This window comes from Hemitrygon akajei, chromosome 2, assembly GCF_048418815.1.
Source record: "Hemitrygon akajei chromosome 2, sHemAka1.3, whole genome shotgun sequence".
NCBI lineage: Eukaryota > Metazoa > Chordata > Chondrichthyes > Myliobatiformes > Dasyatidae > Hemitrygon > Hemitrygon akajei.
The window spans coordinates 72547478-72567690 of NC_133125.1; the positions used below are offsets into that span (position 1 = coordinate 72547478).

Consider the following 20213-nt stretch of genomic DNA (forward strand, 5'->3'; position numbering starts at 1 on the left):
CGTGAAACCAAGACAATGCAGGTTCAAGTCCTCCAGTCCAGCGTACTACTAGCCAACGTTCAGGCCATGGAGAACAAAGTTGATTAACTAAAGAGAGAATGACCGACCAAAGAGAACTGAGGGACTGTTGTGTGCTAAGCCTCACTGTAACGTGGCTTACATCCACTTCTCCTAACTGTGCCATTCAACCTCAGAGCTTCTCCATTCTCAATATTATAAGGACTTTATAATATCCTTAGGCAAAGTTAGAAGCAGAGGGTCTGCCTCTTAATTAACTCCATGTGGTGTTCGGACAATATGGTTCTTGGAATATCTAAGAATGAGCTGTCATCCATACTACCTGTCACAGCAGTCTACTTCCCAATTCAGACAGACTCAAAGCCTTCACTCTGTGGTCAACGAGATACCCAGAGGCCTTTTTCCTCACTGTCACTGACTTCAACAAGACCAACTTGTTACCACAATAATACTAGTATTTCTCTTGTCCTACCAAGGGCCCAAACTCCTTCATCCTTGTTCTCCAAGCATCAAAGATGCTGACTGAGCTATCCTTCATCTGCAGTTTCGTAAATCAATCCACAAGATTGTGCTCCTACTCCCTGCATACAAACAGTAGCTGAAAAGACAGATTCCAGAAATAGAAAACTGTACAATGCTAGTGTGAGAAAACAGATGAGATTCTATGTGACTGCTTTGAGTCAGTAAATTGACCCATGGTCAGATACTGAGATCTCAGACTAGACAGAAGTTTACCAGCAAGTGTGCTGAGAACTGTATATCAAAGAGGACAATCCTGGTGTTTCCAGACTGGAAGCCATGGCTGAACTGGGAAAGCCACACTTTTCTGAATTCTACGTCTGCAGCTTTAAATCAAGCATCCCTGATCTTTACAAGTATAACATCCTGGGAAAGGTTTCACTGCTAATGTAATGGTCTTTCTGTAGAAGCAGTGTTTGGGTTATGGTTAGAGATAACGGGGGCTTTGTAATGTGAGCCATCCAATCAGGGGAGCATGTTTTTGTGTTGTGTTGCCTGACACAGGTGTGAGTTGGGTCCTTTGTTTTCAGGAGATAAAGAGAGAAGATGCTGGAGAGAACCAGTCGTAGGATTCAACCTGGTGGGGGACCGGCATATCGGGGGCCCTGGCGACTTTCCAGCATGTCAAGCAGAAACCGGTGGGGGATATGAACTTCTTAGAGGTATTGGTGTACCTGGATAATCCCATAGTGTTTGGGTACACCTTGGAGGAACATGAAGTGAGGCTACTGAAGGAGCTGGACCACCTGAAAGCAGAAGGGCTAAAACTTTCCCTGGACAAATGCCAGTTCTGCAAGACGTCTGTCAACTATGTTGGGCACATGGTCTCATGGGATGGAGTAGCTAGGATCTGTATAAGATAGAAGCGGTGACTACGTGGCCAAGGCCCCAGACTGTGAGCGCTTGGCGCTCGTTCCTTGGGTCCTGTGGGTACTATCGGAGGTTCATGAGAATGACTCTAAAGTGAGTCACCCTTTAAATCATCTTGTGTGCAGTTACCCTCCCTTGAGGAAGAAAGGGAGGAGGACAAAGGAGAGGAGGGTAAAGATTATCTTAGTCCTTTGGAGACTTGCACTGGGGTAGGATATGAAATGTGAAGAGGCCTTTCAGTTGCTGAAGGAGCTGCTGACAAAAGCGCCTGTGCTGACTTTTGCAGACCACCAATTTCCGAATGTACTGCATACAGATGCCAGCAGAGCGGGCTTAGGGACGTTTTAAATTAGAATGAGGAGTTGATAGAGAGGAGTTACAGGCAGGTGGTCACACCGGGGCCACGGGAGGCAGACAGGTGGGTCACGGTCAGGAGGGGGAAGGGGAAGAGTCAGGTACTAAAGAGTACCCCAGTGGCTGTACCCCTTGACAATAAGTACTCCTGTTTGAGTACTGTTGGGGGGGACAGCCTACCTGGGGGAAGCAACAGTGGCCGTGCCTCTGGCACAGAGTCCGGCCCTGTGGCTCAGAAGGGTAGGGAAAGGAAGAGGAAGGCAGTAGTAATAGGGGACTCGATAATTAGGGGGTCAGATAGGCAATTCTGTGGATGCAATCAGGAGACCCGGATGGTAGTTTGCCTCCCTGGTGCCAGGGTCCGGGATGTCTCAGGTCGCGTCCAAGATATCCTGAAGTGGGAGGGAGAACAGCCAGAGGTCGTGGTACATACTGGTATCAACGACATAGGTAGGAAAAGGGAAGAGGTCCTGAAAGGAGAATATAGAGAGTTAGGAAGGCAGTTGAGAAGAAGGACCACAAAGGTAGTAATCTCGGGATTACTGCCTGTGCCACTCGACAGTGAGAGTAGGAATGGAATGAGGTGGAGGATAAATGCGTGGCTGAAGGATTGGAGCAGGGGGTAGAGATTCGAGTTTCTGGATCATTGGGACCTCTTTAGGGGCAGATGTGACCTATACAAAAAGGACGGGTTACACTTGAATCCTAGGGGGACCAATATCCTGGCGTGGAGATTTGCGAAGGCTACTGGGAAGACTTTAAACTAGAATGGTTGGGGGATGGGAATCAAATTGAAGAGACTAGGAGAGAGGAGGTTAGTTCACAAATAGAGAAAGCTAGTAGACAGTGTGTGAGGGAGGATAGGCAGGTGATAGAGAAGGGGAGCGCTCAGACCAAAGATGTGGGGGAGAAGAAAGAAAAAGATAATAAAGTTGATGGTATCGTTAGGGATAAACAGAGAGGAAGAGGTGGAGAGTTTCTTAAATGCATCTATTTTAATGCTAGGAGCATTGTAAGAAAGGTGGATGAGCTTAGAGCATGGATTGATACCTGGAAATATGATATTGTAGCTATTAGTGAAACATGGTTGCAGGAGAGGTGTGATTGGCAACTAAATATTCCTGGATTTCATTGCTTCAGGTGTGATAGAATCGGAGGGGCAAGAGGAGGAGGTGTTGCATTGCTTGTCCAAGAAAATAACACAGCAGTGCTTTGGCAGATAGCTTAGAGGGCTCATCTAGGGAGGCTATTTGGGTGGAATTGAGGAATGGGAAAGGTGTAGTAACAATTATATGGGTGTATTATAGACCACCTAATGGGGAGAGAGAATTGGAGGAGCAAACTTGTAAGCAGACAGCAGATATTTGTAGTAAGCACAAGGTTGTGATTGTGGGAGATTTTAATTTTCCACACATAGACTGGGAAGCCCATTCCGTAAAAGGACTGGATGGTTTGGAGTTTGTAAAATGTGTGCAGGATAGTTTTTTGCAGCAATACATAGTGATACTGACTAGAGAAGGGGCAGTATTGGATCTCCTGTTAAGGAATGAAATAGGTCAGGTGACAGACGTATGTGTTGGGGAGCACTTCGGGTCCAGTGATCATAATGTCATTAGTTTCAATATAATTATAGACAAGGATAGGACTGGACCCAGGGTTGAGATTTTTGATTGGAGAAAGGCTAACTTTGAGGAGATGTGAAAGGATTTAGAAGAGAGTGGATTGGGACAACTTGTTTTATGGGAAAGATGTAATAGAGAAATGGAGGTCATTTAAAGGTGAAATTTTGAGGGTACAGAATCTTTATGTTCCTGTTAGGTTGAAAGGAAAGGTTAAAAGTTTGAGAGTGCCATGATTTTCAAGGGATATTGGAAACTTGGTTCGGAAAAAGAGGGAGATCTACAATAAATATAGGCAGCATGGAGTAAATGAGGTGCTCGAGGAATATAAAGAATGTAAAAATAATCTTCAGAAAGAAATTAGAAAAGCTAAAAGAAGATATGAGCAAACACGAGGAAATCTGCAGATGCTGGAAATTCAAACAACACACACAAAATGCTGGTATAACACAGCAGGCTAGGCAGCATCTATAGGGAGAAGCGCTGTCGACGTTTCGGGCCAAGATTCTTCGTCAGGACTAACCGAAAGGAAAGATAGTAAGAGATTTGAAAGTAGGAGGGGAGGGGGAAATGCGAAATGATAGGAGAAGACCGGAGGGGGTGGGATGAAGCTAAGAGCTGGAAAGGTGATTGGCGAAAGTGATACAGAGCTGGAGAAGGGAAAGGATCATGGGACGGGAGGTCTCAGAAGAAAGAAAGGATGGGGGGGAGCACCAAAGGGAGATGGAGAACAGGCAAACAACTAAATATGTCAGGGATGGGGTAAGAAGGGGAGGAGGGGCATTAACGGAAGTTAGAGAAGTCAATGTTCATGCCATCAGGTTGGAAGCTACACAGCCGGTATATAAGGTGTTGTTCCTCCAACCTGAGTTTGGATTCATATTTACTATAGAGGAGGCCATGGATAGACATATCAGAATGGGAATGGGACGTGGAATTAAAATGTGTGGCCACTGGGAGATCCTGCTTTTTCTGGCGGGTGGATGGGGTGAGGGCAGTTGTGCGGGAAATGGGAGAGATGCGTTTGAGAGCAGAGTTGATGGTGGACGAAGGGAAGCCCCTTTGTTTAAAAAAGGAAGACATCTCCTTCGTCCTGGAAAGAAAAGCCTCATCCTGAGAGCAGATGAGGCAGAGATGGAGGAATTGTGAGAAGGGGATAGCCTTTTTGCAAGAGACAGGGTGGGAAGAGGAATAGTCCAGGTAGCTGTGAGAGTCTGTAGGCTTATAGTAGAGATAAGTCGATAGGCCGTCTCCAGAGATGGAGACAGAAAGGTCAAGAAAGGGGAGGGAGGTGTCGGAAATGGACCAGGTAAATTTGAGGGCAGGGTGAAAGATGGAGGCAAAGTTAATGAAGTCAACGAGCTCAGCACGCATGCAGGAGGCAGCGCCAATGCAGTCGTCGATGTAGCGAAGGAAAAAAGGGGGATGGATACCGGTATAGCCTTGGAATATGGACTGTTCCACAAAGCCAACAAAAAGGCAGGCATAACTGGGACCCATACGGGTGCCCAAGGCTACACCCTTGGTTTGGAGAAAGTGGGAGGAGCCAAAGGAGAAATTATTGAGAGTAGGAACTAATTCCGCTAGACGGAGGAGAGTGGTGGTAGAGGGGAGTTGGTTAGGTCTGGAATAAAAAAAAAACCGAAGAGCTTCGAGACCATCTCGGTGGGGGATGGAGGTATATAGGGACTGGACGTCCATGGTGAAAATAAGACGGAGAGGGCCAGGGAACTTATAATCATTGAAAAAATTCAAAGCATGAGAAGTGTCACGAACATAGGTGGGAAGAGATTGAACAAGGGGGGATAAGACAGTGTCAAGGTACGAAGATACGAGGTTGCTTTGGCAAGTAAGGTGAAGATAAATCCAAAGGGTTTCTACAGTTATATTAATAGCAAAAGTATAGTGAGGGATAAAATTGGTCCCTTAAAGAATCAGAGTGGACAGCTATGTGTGGAGCCAAAAGAGATGGGGGAGATTTTGAACAATTTCTTTTCTTCGGTATCCACTAAGGAGAAGGATATTGAATTGTGTAAGGTAAGGGAAACAAGTAGGGAAGTTATGGAAACTATGACAACTAAAGAGGAAGAAGTACTGGCGCTTTTAAGGAATATAAAAGTGGATAAATCTCCGGGTCCTGACAGGATATTCCCTAGGACCTTGAAGGAAGTTGGTGTAGAAATAGCAGGGGCTCTGACAGACATATTTCAAATTTCATTAGAAACAGGGATGGTGCCGGAGGATTGGTGTATTGCTCATGTGGTTCCATTGTTTAAAAAGGGTTCTAAGAGTAAACCTAGCAATTATAGGCCTGTCAGTTTGATGTCAATGGTGGATAAATTAATGGAAAATATTCTTAGAGATGGTATATATAATTATCTGGATAGAAGGCGTCTGATTAGGAATAGTCAGCATGGATTTCTGCGTGGAAGGTCATATTTGACAAATCTTATTGAATTTTTTGAAGAGGTTACGAGGAAAGTTGACGAGGATAAAGCAGTGGATGTTGTCTATATGGACTTCAGTAAGGCCTTTGACAAGGTTCCGCATGGAAGGTTAGTTAGGAATGTTCAATCATTAGGTATTAATATTGAAGTAGTAAAATGGATTCAACAGTGGCTAGATGGGAAATGCCAGAGAGTAGTGGTGGAAAACTGTTTGTCAGGTTTGAGGCTGGTGACTAGTGGTGTGCTTCAGGGATCTGTATTGGGTCCAATGTTGTTTGTCATACACATTAATGATCTGGATGATGGGGTGGTAAATTGGATTAGTAAGTATGCAGATGATACTAAGGTAGGTGGCGTTGTGGATAATGAAGTAGGTTTTCAAAGCTTGTAGAGAGATTTAGGCCAGTTAGAAGAGTGGGCTGAATGATGGCAGATGGAGTTTAATGCTGCTAAGTGTGAAGTGCTATTTTGGTAGGAATAATCCAAATAGGACATACATGGTAAATGGTAGGGCATTGAAGAATGCAGTAGAACACAGTGATCTAGGAATAATGGTGCATAGTTCCCTGAAGGTGAAATCTCATGTGGGTAGGGTGGTAAAGAAAGCTTTTGGTATGCTGGCCTTTATAAATCAGAGCATTGAGTATAGGAGTTGGGATGTAATGTTAAAATTGTACAAGGCATTGGTAATTCCGAATTTGAAGTATTGTGTACAGTTCTGGTCACCGAATTATAGGAAAGATATCAACAAAATAGAGAGAGTACAGAGAAGATTTACTAGAATTTTACCTGGGTTTCAGCACCTAAGTTACAGGGAAAGGTTGAACAAGTTAGGTCTTTATTCTTTGGAGCGTAGAAAGTTGAGGGGGGACTTGATAGAGGTATTTAAAATTATGAGGGGGATAGATAGAGTTGACGTTGGTAGGCTTTTTCCATTGAGAGGAGGGGAGATTCAAACAAGAGGACATAATTTGAGAGTTAGCCGGCAAAAGTTTAAGGGTAACAAGAGGGGGAATTTCTTTACTCAGAGAGTGGTAGCTGTGTGGAATGAGCTTCCAGTAGAAGTGGTAGAGGCAGGTTTGATTTTGTCATTTAAAAAAAAAATTGTATAGGTATATGGACGGGAAAGGAATGGAGTGTTATGGGCTGAGTGCAGGTAGGTGGGACTAGGTGAGAGTAAGTGTTCGGCATGGACTAGAAAGGCCGAGATGGCCTGTTTCTGTGCTGTAATTGTTATATGGTTATATGGTTATTTTGTGAGAAGGTACTAAATTGGTTGGGGGGAAATATGACAAGGGCTAAGGGGCATTGATTGAGAACAGCTGCTGTTGGATGTCCACATCTGATGTGAGGGCAGTTATTAAAGACCAGCTGATCTGCAGTATGGTTATATGGTTATATATGGAATGTACGCACACTGCCTCCGGTACACCGGAATCTACACAAACCGTCTCTGGTACACCTGAATCTACACACACCGTCTCCGGTAAACCGGAATCTACATATACGGTCTCCGGTACACCCCAAACTAAACACACCGTCTCCGGTACACCGGAATGTACACACACTGTCTGCGGTACACCAGAATTTACTGACACCATCTCCAATACACCAGAATCTACACACAACACTTACATTACACCGAAATCGACACACACAGTCTCCGGTACACCGTGATCTACACACACTGTCTCCGGTACACCGGATTGTACACACACCGTCTCCGGTACTCCGGATTGTACACACACCCTCTCCGGTACACCGGAATCTACACACACAGACTCCGGTACACGGGAATCTACAAACACCACCTCCGGGACACCGGGAGCTACACACATTGTGTCCTGTACACCAGAATTTACACACACCGCATCCAGTACACATGAATGTACACACACTGCCTCCGGTACACATGAATGTACATACACTGCCTCCGGTACACCGGAAACTACACACACCGTCTCTATTACACCAGAATCTACACACACCATCACCGGTACACCGGAATCTGCACATACCGTGTCCGGTACACTGGAATCTACACTCACCATGTCCAGTACACAGGATTCTACACTCACTGTGTCCGGTACACTGGAATCTACACACACCGCCTACAGTACACTGGAATCTACACAAACAGTCTCCAGTAAATCAGAATCTACACACACCGCCTCCGGTACACGGGCATCTACAAACACCATCTACATTACACTGAAATCTACACACACCATCTCCATTACACCGGAATCTACATACACCATTTCCAGTACACGGGAATCTACACACACCGTCTCCAGGACAACAGGAGCTACACACACTGTCTCCTGTACACCAGAATCTACACACACCATCTCTGCTACACCAGAATCTCCACACACCGCTTCCATTACACATGAATGTATGCACACCACCTCCGGTACACCGGAATCTATAGTCATAGTCTCCAGTACACCAGATTTTACAGTCCCTGTAACCAGTATACTGGAATCTACAGTCACAGTCTCCAGTACACTGTAATATAACGTCACTATCTCCGGTACACTGGAATCTAGAATCACTATCTCTAGTACAGCGGAATCGACATTCTCCATCTCTGGTACACCAGAATTTATAGTCACAGTCTCCATTACACCGGAATCTACAGACACCATCTCCAGTACACGGGAATCTACACACATCGTCTCTGGTACAGAAGAATTAACACACAACGTCTCGGGGACACCGGAATGTACACACACCGTCTCCAGTACACCGGAATCTACACACACCGCTTCCGGAACACCAGAATCTACACACACAGTCTCCGGTACACCGGAAACTACACACAACGTCTCAGGGACACCGGAATGTACACACACAGTCTCCGGTACACTGGAAACTACACACACCGTCTCCAGTACACCAGAATCTACACACACAGTTTCCAGTACACCGGAATCTACACACACCATCTCCAGTACACGGGAATCTACACACATCGTCTCTGGTACAGAAGAATTAACACACAACGTCTCGGGGACACCGGAATGTACACACACCGTCTCCAGTACACCGGAATCTACACACACCGCTTCCGGAACACCAGAATCTACACACACAGTCTCCGGTACACCGGAAACTACACACAACGTCTCAGGGACACCGGAATGTACACACACAGTCTCCGGTACACTGGAAACTACACACACCGTCTCCAGTACACCGGAATCTACACACACAGTTTCCAGTACACCGGAATCTACACACACCATCTCCGGTACACGGGAATCTACAAACACCATCTCCATTACACTGGAATCAACACACACCATCTCCAATATACCAGAATCTACACACACTGTCTCCGGTATACAGGAATGTAGACACACCATCTTCAGTACACCGGAATCTACACACACACTCTCCGGTACACCAGAATCTACACACACCATCTCCGCTACACCGGAATCTACACACACTGTCTCCGGTACACAGGAATCTTCACACACCGTCTCTGGTACACAAGAATGTACACACACCATTTCTGGTACACCAGAATCTACACACACTGTCTCCGGTACACCAGAATGTACACTCACCAGAATCTATACACACCCACTCCAGTACACAGGAATCTACACACACCATCTTGAGTACACCAGAATCTACACACAACGTCTCCGGTACACAGGAATCTACACACACCATGTCTGGGACACTGGAAACTACACACATGTCCAGTACACCGAAACCTACAAACACCATCTCCATTACACCGGAATCTATACACACCGTCTCCGGTACATTGGAAACTACACACAATGTCTCCATTACACCAGAATTACACACATCGTCTCTCATACACCAGAATCTGCAAACACTGGAATCTACACACACTGTCTCCAGTACACCGGAATCTACACACACCATCTCCACTACACTGGAATCTACACACACCGTGTCCGGTACACCGGAATCTACACACACCGTCTCCATTACACCATCTCTGGTACACCGGGATCTACACACACTGTCTCTGGTACACCAGAATCTGCACACACCGACTCCAGTACACTGGAATCTACACACACTCTCTCTAGTACACCGGAATCTACAGTCACACTCTCTGGTACACCAGAGTCTGCAGTCACCATCTTCAATACACTGGTATCCACAGTCACCATCTCCAGTACACTGGAGTCTACAGTCACCATCTCCAGTACACCAGAATCTACAGTCACTGTCTCCGGTACACCAGAGTCTACAGTCACCATTTCCAGTATACTGGAATCTATAGTCACAGTCTCTGGTACACCAGAATCTACACACACTGTCTCCGGTACACCAGAATGTACACACACCAGAATCTATACACACCCACTCCAGTACACAGGAATCTACACACACCATCTTGAGTACACCAGAATCTACACACAACGTCTCCGGTACACAGGAATCAACACACACCATGTCTGGGACACTGGAAACTACACACATGTCCGGTACACCAAAACCTACAAACACCATCTCCATTACACCGGAATCTATACACACCGTCTCCGGTACATTGGAAACTACACACAATGTCTCCATTACACCAGAATTACACACATCGTCTCCCATACACCAGAATCTGCAAACACCGGAATCTACACACACCGTCTCCATTACACCATCTCTGGTACACCGGGATCTACACACACTGTCTCTGGTACACCAGAATCTACACACACCGACTCCAGTACACTGGAATCTACACACACTCTCTCTAGTACACCAGAATCTACAGTCACACTCTCTGGTACACCAGAGTCTGCAGTCACCATCTTCAATACACTGGTATCCACAGTCACCATCTCCAGTACACCAGAATCTACAGTCACTGTCTCCGGTACACCAGAGTCTACAGTCACCATTTCCAGTACACTGGAATCTATAGTCACAGTCTCTGGTATACCAGAACCTACACTCACTGTAACCAGTACACCAGAATCTACAGTCACTGTCTCCAGTACACCAGAGTCTACAGTCACCATTTCCAGTACACTGGAATCTATAGTCACAGTCTCTGGTACACCAGAACCTACATTCACTGTAACCAGTATACCAGAATCTACAGTCACCATCTCTAGTACACCGGAATCTACAGTCACCATCTCCGGTACATTGGAATCTGCACACACCATCTACAGTACACCAGAATTTACACACGCTGTCTCCATTACCCCGGAATCTACACACACCATCTCCGGTACACCAGAATTTACACACACTGTCTCCATTACCCCGGAATCTACACACACCATCTCCGGTACACCAGAATTTACACACACTGTCTCCATTACCCCGGAATCTACACACACCATCTCCGGTACACCAGAATTTACACACACTGTCTCCATTACCCCGGAATCTACACAATGTCTCCAGTACACCGGAATCCACACACTCCGCCTCCGGTACACCGGAATCTACACATACGGTGATGTGTACAATTTTCAGCCACTGTCACAGAAATAAGCTCAATCTTTCGGGTGGTAATCCTGCAGAAAGCATCAGGACCAGATGGTGTCCCTGCCCAGTTCTTAGACCCTGTGATTATTTACTGGACATTCTTAACCTCTTTCTGCTTCGAGTTGTGGTTTCCTCCTGCTTTAAATCCACTACCATCCTGGTACTGAAGAAAAACAACATAATATACCTTTATCACTGGCACCCAGAGGCTCTAATATACATCATCATGAATTGCTTCATGCATCAATTCCAGCTTTCAAGACGATCTCGATCCACTGCTGAATCAGGTCTATGGTGGACACCTTCTCTTTGGTCCCATACACATTTCTGGAACGTCTGGACAGTAATGACGCTCAAGTCAGATTCCAGTATTGACTTCAGTTTTGCCGCCAATACTTTTATTCCAAGCAAAGTCATCACTAAATTCTGGACCCTGAGAGTTAATGTCTCTAACTGGAACAGACAACAGAGCAAGGATAGGCAGCAACACCTCTAACACAATTATTCTCATCCCTCTCTTCTGGTCCCTGTATACTCATAATAGTGTGGCCAAATTCTGCTGTAGATCCATCTACAGGTTTGCAGATGATACCACTGTAGTGGACAGCATCTCAAATAATGACCAGTCGAAGTAGAGGAATGAGATAGAGCTTGGTGACACAGTGTCATGACGGCAATGTTGCCCTCAATGTCAACAACACAGAAGAGATGGTCAGTGATTTTAGAAAGAGGGCAGTATACATGCTCCTGTCCATGTCAATAGTGTTGAGGTTGAGGGGTCTGAGAGCTTCAAGTTCTGAGATGTGATCATCTCCAGTAGCCGGTCCTGGTCTAACCACATTGTCATGGCCAACAAAGTTCAGCAATGTCTCTACTTCATCAGGACACCACAGAAATTCAACATGACCCTGTCAACACTTATCAATTGCTTGGTATGGCAACTACTCTGCACGTGACTTCAAGAAAGTTAAGTACACAGCTCAGCACATCACAGGAACCAGCCTCCTATTCATGGACTCTGTCTAGACTTCTCACTGCCTCAGTAAACCAGCCACAAACAGGCCATTAGGACCAACTTAGTTGGGCAAATTTGCTGGCATGAACAAATTGGGCCAATGGATCTGTTTCCATGCTGCATAGCTTTGTGACTTTGAAATTAAATTGCAAAGCATTCATTCTCCTCAAAGTCAATAATAGGTTGTTTACAATTAAATACATTATCATGTTAGCTTGGAGATTTTTTTTGGATTACTTTTTGTTAGTAAAGACAGCCAAGTTTCAGTACAGAAGCCATTTCTTACCTGCACTAATGTCAGAGCTGCCTTTTGAAGTAGACATTCAGCATAGCACATCTCTGCATGCATCTCCTCTGATGAAAAACAATATAATTAAGAATATCAGCCATTTAACTGCCAGCTAAAATAAGTTTAAGCTAAATTACAGCAGAAGAGGTGCTGTATTTCTTAAAATGTATGAAAGTAGATAAAACTTTGCAGCCTGATCACTTATGTATATCCAAGAACACTGTGGATCCCTAGGGGAGCATTCTGCATAATCATTAGTGATGGTTAAGGTACTGGGAGATTGGAGGGTGGCTAGTGTTATGCCTTCATTTAAGAAGGACTGCAAAGAAAAACCTAAGAACTATAGACCAATAAGTCTAATACGTAAAGTAGGTAATTTGGTATTGTTTGTGGGAGATCACATCTCACAAATTTGATTGAGTTTTTTGGAGAAGTTACTAACACACTCAATTACAGCAGGCAGTAGATGTAGTCCACATTTACTTCATTAAAGCCTTTGATAAGGTTCTTTATGGTCAGCTGCTATGGAAACTTCCACGAACACTTTCCTATGAATGATTTACGATTGTGCAAACAAAACCAATGTCTTAGGTTGCTGGGTTCCTACGGCTGTCCCGGAACATGTAGAAATGGGTGTGCCCTTTTTACCCATGCCCTTTGATGGAACAGAGATGAACAGTTATTTTAGTTGGTCCAAGCCCTCTGCCCTGGATGTTTGGTACAATGGTGATGGGACTCAGATACATAGACCACCCCTCTCCCCTTATCAGTATAGCTGCAATATCACTGGGGGAAGATAGGGAGTTAAATTTGGAAACGAGTGTTTTAGAGGATGTACATACACCCCATATGATAATGCTAATCCCAGAGTAAAAGGACTTGGTGTTGTCCCTGGGGAAGGTAACACTTGCCTGTGGAACTGGTAAAGCAGCTTAGCAGCTGATTAATGTGGCATCAGCACTGGAAAAGTTAGTAAATGAAACTGTAAGTGCTCCCGATCAAATGCTATAAACAATATCTAAATTGTTGGGAGAATTGGTGGCAGTCCATAGGGTAGCATTGCAAAATCAAATCGCTTTGGACTTTGTTTTATCCGAGAAAGGAGGCACATGTACCCTGATTCGACAAGAATGTTGCATTTACGTACCAGATGAACCCAAAGATGTAACTCACTGTGAGAATCAAATGCAGGAGGCCACCAAAAAGATGAAGTGGGAGATCAGTTTCATGATTATAACACTCCAGGAAGTGTACGGTGGGTGACTAACCTACATTAGGGTATAATCATTGGTATCATAATAATAGCACTATTCATTTGCGATTTGTTGTAGCATAGGTGGAGGCGAGTATATTGAAAATGGGTACCTAAAAAGGAGAGGATATCAAAAATGGGAACCTGTTGGTATGGACTATGAAAAGGGAATTTTGTTTAACTGAAGTCCTGAGACTGCATCATTACATATGAATGCTTGAAATCACTTTAATTACTGTATTCATACCTTAACTGTTGTGCTTTGAAGATTATGATGTTGTCATGAATGACAAAAAGGAAGGAATGTGGAAACAAACCTATAACCCTGAACTCTTTATGAACTTATAGCTTTTGTAAAATGTAATGTGACAAAATGGAACCAGTGAGATCCCCACCCCCAGGTGCTTTGCTGGTTTGGATGGAGGCTTATAGGAAAATGTAAGTGTTTTATGGTGGGGAGGGTGTTTAGACAACAGAGAAAAGCAGGACACAGCTTCTAAAGACAAACTGAGGAACAAATGGCAAGAACTTGAGACAGATGCAAATAACAGAGGAATGTTAAAGAATGGAACTGCTCTCTGTAAAATATATAAAGGTGGTTTGTGCTATTGGATAACATGTGGAGTAGCTTCCCTAGCAAGTAAAGAATAAGTGTACCTATAATCGGTGAATGTGTTGTAGTTTGTTTCTGTATATTAGAAGACCCCAATGAACGGTACATGACACTCACAACTCTCTATGTAAAAAGTGCCCCCTCAAGTCCATTTTAAGTCTTTTCCCGCCAGTGCTAAACCTATGTCTCCTTGGACTGCAACCAGCCTTCATGATTTTATAAACCTCTATAGAGGGGTTCCCAATCTTTTTTTATGCCATGGACCCCTACCATTAAACGAGGAGTCTGTGGACCCCAGGTTGGGAATCCCTGCTCTAGAACATTTTTCTATGTTCCAAAGCCTGGACAATGTCTTCCTATAAATCAGGGCCTCTAATTCTGACAACGTCTTCTTAAATCTTTTCTGTACTCTTTCCAATTTAACCTCATCAGATGACCAAAAACAGTACTCCAAGTAGAAACTCACAAACCACATATACCACTGTAACATTATCTCCTAACTCCTATAATCAGTAGCCCAACCTTTTATAGCACCCTGTCTACCTACACTGGTTTGTCTTTCCAAAATTTATATATATATAATTTTTGATAATTTATATATATCACCATCTGTCTTCTATGGCAAAACCAAATCTGAATCCAATCTATCAATCTCCATGATTCCCATGTGCCATTATCTTTTGGATAAGCCTAAAACTTTACTGAAGTCCATGTATGCAATATCTACTGACCCTCCCTCAACAACCATCTTCATCACCTCCTCAAGAAACTTAAATATTTATAAGACATGACCTTCTCCACACAAGTCCATGAGGACAAGACCACCACTACTATTTTATGGCATGCTATGTTGGCGCTGGAAGCATGGCGATACCATGGTGATACCCAGCACAATCCTTGATGATTTGATTTGACTCAAGTGACACATTTTACTGTATGTTTTAATGTTGTGATGTACATGTGGCAAATAAAGCTAATCTAATCTATTCTGAGAATCATCAGCTTGGCAATTCTTCAGTCTTCTAGGATGTTGTCTGTGGCTAAAGAGGGTATAAAAATCTCTTTATCAGTTCCAATCAATATCCTCTCTTGCCTCCCTCAATGACCTGGGATAGATCTCATCAGGTCATGGAAACTTCAAAAGATCCAATATGCTCTTTTTTTAACATCCTCCATAACCACCTCCTTGGTGAATTTTAGATCGAGGTACACACTTACTATCTCCTTCATTTCTATCCTTGGGCCTTGCTGTGTACACACCATCTGAAGTCTCAATGAATTAAACTGGATAATTCTTGCTGAGGCTCACATTTTGCCTTCATAGAACCATAGAATAGTACAGTAGTGAAACAGGCTCTTTGTATGACATTGCCAACGCCTATCTTTTTGCCCATCCATACATAATCCCATTTGCCTGCTTCTGGCCCATAATCTGCATCACCTTGCCTATTTCAATACCTTGCTAAATGTCGCTTAAACATAATGATGATATCAGACTCCACGACCTGCTATGAGTTCCAGTCATCAACCAACTCTCCCCTCAAGATCTTGTCTGAAACTCCTTCCTGTCATCCAATGATTGCTTGTTTATGATAGTCTTGTCATGGGAAAATGATTCTGACTATTCTATCTATTTGTTCATCTAAATTTATTTATTTCCATTTAAACTCAATTCTCTCTTACATAATTATTTCCTATTACCTGCTCATTAACCTTTCACACACAGACCAAGTTTTGCAAAACGTTATAACTCATTTCTTTTTCACTTTCCAGATTATTCCCTACCACCAATTTCTCAGCCTATTTATTCCACGATTTTGAATATTCCCATTGCTCCAAATCATTACTAAATCTCACCACAGCAGCATGTTACTAGTCTCACTGAGTCACAACTCTTCTGTATACTGCACAAAGTCCTTTCTTATCATAAAGCTAAAGTACTAAATGACCAGTCAAACTTTACAACACCTTGTGGCCAATAATATATTTAACCAAAAATTGACTGTACCTTCTGTCAGTTGGTCAGCCCCTTGTTTTGATATTAAATTCGATAACGACTCCACAACAGAATTTTTCTTTCGAAATCTGTACGAAACAATATTGTTAAGCTTAGTAACATGCTTGATGCAGCAACTAATTTTTGGCTTAAACTAAATTTCATTTTACAAAATAATTATTTTTGATCATCTTTAATATAAGTGATTGTTTTTATCACAATTCAAAGGATTCATACAGTTTTGTTTCCAAAATTACACACTATATCCTTTCTAAATACAGTTGTTAGAGTTCAGTGACATCTGTGGAAAAAAGTACAGTTGACGTTTCGGGCTGAAACCCTTTGGCAGATTTGAAAGGTGGGGGCGGAGGGGAGAGAGAAACACCAGGCGATAGGTGAAACTTGGTAGGGGAGTGATGAAATAAAGAGCTGGGAAGTTGATTGGTGAAAGAGACAGAAGGCCATGGAAGAAAGAAAAAAAGGGGGGCGGGGGGGATGCCAGAGGGAGGCGATGGGCAGGCAAGGAGATTCCGTGAGAAGGAGAAAGGAGATGGGAAATTGTGAAGGGGGGGGGAGACATTACTGGAAGTTTGAAAAATTGATGTTTGTGCCATCAGATTGGAGGCTACCCAAGTAGAATATAAGGTGTTATTCCTCCAACCTAAATGTGGTCTTATCATGACAGTGAAGGAGGCCATAGATGGATATATCAGAATGGGAATAGGAAGTGGAGTTAAAATGGGTGGCCACTGGGAGATCCCTGTCCCTACACCTCCTTCATCACTACCACACAGGGCCCCAAGCAGTCCTTCCAGGTGAGGCGAGTCTGTTGGGGTCATATACTGTGTTCAGAGTGTGGCCTCTTATATATCAGTGAGACCCGACATTGATTGGGAGACTGCTTCACCAAGCATCTACATTCTGTCCGCCAGAACAAGTGGGATCTCACGATGTTGCTCGGATTTCCAGCATCTGCAGATTTTCCCTTGTTTGTGATTTGATTTCAGTACACAAGCATCTTATCAAAAAGTGTACTTATTATCAACTTCTAGTTATGGGCTTTGTTCTTGAGCTGATGCTTAAGGAGGATGTCAAAATGCTCTAACAAAGCTATCCATTGTTCCAGAATTTTGAACCAGTAATGAGATTAATATATGTTTAGGATAGTGCATGCCTTGTAAAGAAACACAAAGGATGCCATCATCCCTTTACTGCCTTGTCTTTTTAAATACTGATGGTCATGAGGATGGGTGCACTATCCACGGCCAAGATTTGGAATTTTCAGTAGGTGCATATATATAGCTAGGGTGTCTGATACTTTTGCACAATACTGTAGTGATTTTATGTATTGCACTCCACTGCCACTGCTACAAAATGTGAGTGATGATAAACCTGATTCTGATCTGAGTCTCTGTTGTGGAATGTGAGTGGGAAGGGGGCAGAGAGGGGAATCATGGTTGGGAAAAGGGGGCAGGGAGAGGGGAGAGAGCCAGAAGCACCAGAAACACATTCTGTAAAGATCAATAAACCAATTGTTTGGAATCAAATGTCTTTGCCTGACGTTTCAGGGTTGGGTGTGGTTGCAATCACACCACCAGCCCCACCCCCTTCCCTGGCACTCACTCTCTGCCACCTGTCCCTCACCCCTCCTGTGGTGCTCCAACCTCACTATTCCCGACATTGTTTGTTCCCGCCAGATTTACAACCTCACTCTCCATTTCACATTGGTAAGTACAGCACTGTGCAAAATTCTTAGGCACCCTAGCTTTCTATATATATACCTGACTTTTGTGAAGTACTGTATATGAGGATGTAATTGCAACAGTGATGGCTCGGACTCCTGATTTGTAGTAGGGGTTGTGTGGAGCATAGAACAGTATAGCACAGGACAAGGCCATTCAGCCCACAATATTATGCTGATCTTGATGCCAATTCATACAAAATGACCTGTACCATCCATTAATTTTATCCTTTCAGACTCAGCTTCACTGATTTATCACATGTACATTGAAACATAAAGTGAAATGCACCATTTCTGTCAACAACCAATATAACCCAAGGATGTGCTGAGGGCAAAGCGCACTTTTTTCTTTTATTTGGCCTTCTCACATAACACCTTACATTTGCCCAAATTAAAACTCCATCTGCCACTTCTCTGCCAATATCTGTAACTGATCTATATCTCACCATAGTCTTTGATAGTCCTAAATGCTGTCCATAACTCTACCAATCTTGTTGTCAACTGTCAATCCATCCATCTATATTTTTATCCAAATGATCGATAAGGTCAAGTCAGCAATCCTTGCAGAAGGAACTCCAGCCCAGAATAAAAACCTTTCATATTTACTCTCTGATTCTATGGGCAAGCCAGTTCCAAATCCAAACATGCATATTACTTTGCATCGCATGCAGATTATCTTCTGAATCAATTTACCATGAGGGACCTTGTCAAAAGCCCTACTCAAGTCAATGTCGATAAAGTCCTCTGGCTTACCCTCATCAAACTCCTTTGCCACCTCCTCAAAAAGCTTGATCATGTCCCTAAGCAAGCCATGTCTTTCCATATGTTCATAAATCCTATTCTTCAGTATCCTCTCCAATAGCTTCCCTACCACTGATGTGGGGCTCACTGATCCAGAATTACCTAGATCAGGGGTTCCCAACATTTTATGGCACAGACTCCCACCATTAACCAAGGGGGACCCCAGATTTGGAACCCTGACCTAGTTTATCCCTATTTCCCTTTTGGAACAAAGGGACAGCATTTGCCACTCTCTAGTACTTGTGGGATATGCTTATTGTTAGTGAAGGCAGAAAGATCCTGTCAAAGCCCTAGCAATCTCCTCACTTGCTTCTTTCAATATTCTGGGTTATGTAGTATGCCATCTGGCCCTAGAGATTTATCCAATTTAATACTTTTCAGTAGAGCCAGTACTGCCCCCTCCTAAATCTCAAAATATCCTAGCACATTGACATGCCCCACTCTGTTTCGCTGTTTTCCAATTTCTTTTTCTTGGTAACTACCAACACATCACTTAGCCACTTGTTCTGACTCCAAGCACAAATTGCCCCCATTATCCTTGAGTGGACCCAACCTTTAGTTTGTTGTCCTCTTTTTCTTAATACAAGTATAAAAGTCTCCTTGATCCTGGTTTCCAAGAACATCTCATGTCCCTCTGGGCCTTCCATGCTCCTGATTGCCAAAGACATCTCATGGCCCTCTGGGCCTTCCAAGATTCTGGTTGCCAAGGAAATTTCACAGCCCCTTTTGATCTTCTAATCACTTGTTTGAGTACTTTTCTGCTATTTTTATGTCCCACACGATCCCAGCCTGATTTTAGCTTCCTAAATCTTATGTACATTTCTTTTTCCATCCTGTTTAGATTTAGGACTTTTTAGCTTATTCAAGGTTCCCTTATCTTAACATCCTTATCCTTACTGCAGATTAGCTGGTCTTTAATAACTGCCCTCACATCAGATGTGGACATCCAACAGCAGCTGTTCTCAATCAATGCCCCTTAGCCCTTGTCATATTTCCCCCCAACCAATTTAGTACCTTCCCACAAAATAACCATATAACCATTACAGCACAGAAACAGGCCAGCTCAGCCCTTCTAGTCCATGCCGAACACTTACTCTCACCTACCTGCACTCAGCCCATAACACTCCATTCCTTTCCCGTCCATATACCTATCCAATTTTTTTTTAAATGACAAAATCAAACCTGC

General features: G+C 43.6%; 1 protein-coding gene across 4 annotated transcripts in view; it reads right to left on the reverse strand.

The window, feature by feature from the left end:
• The window catches only part of ttc39b (tetratricopeptide repeat domain 39B), a 288093-nt gene that overhangs the window by 172676 nt on the left and 95204 nt on the right, over positions 1 to 20213 (reverse strand). For all 4 annotated transcript variants that reach the window (XM_073024732.1, XM_073024722.1, XM_073024741.1 and 1 more), the window contains 2 exons: positions 16498 to 16574; positions 12622 to 12689 (listed from right to left, as the gene is read on the reverse strand). In XM_073024732.1, the coding sequence (XP_072880833.1) occupies positions 12622 to 12689; positions 16498 to 16574 (145 nt within the window). The remainder of the gene's footprint in view (positions 1 to 12621; positions 12690 to 16497; positions 16575 to 20213) is intronic.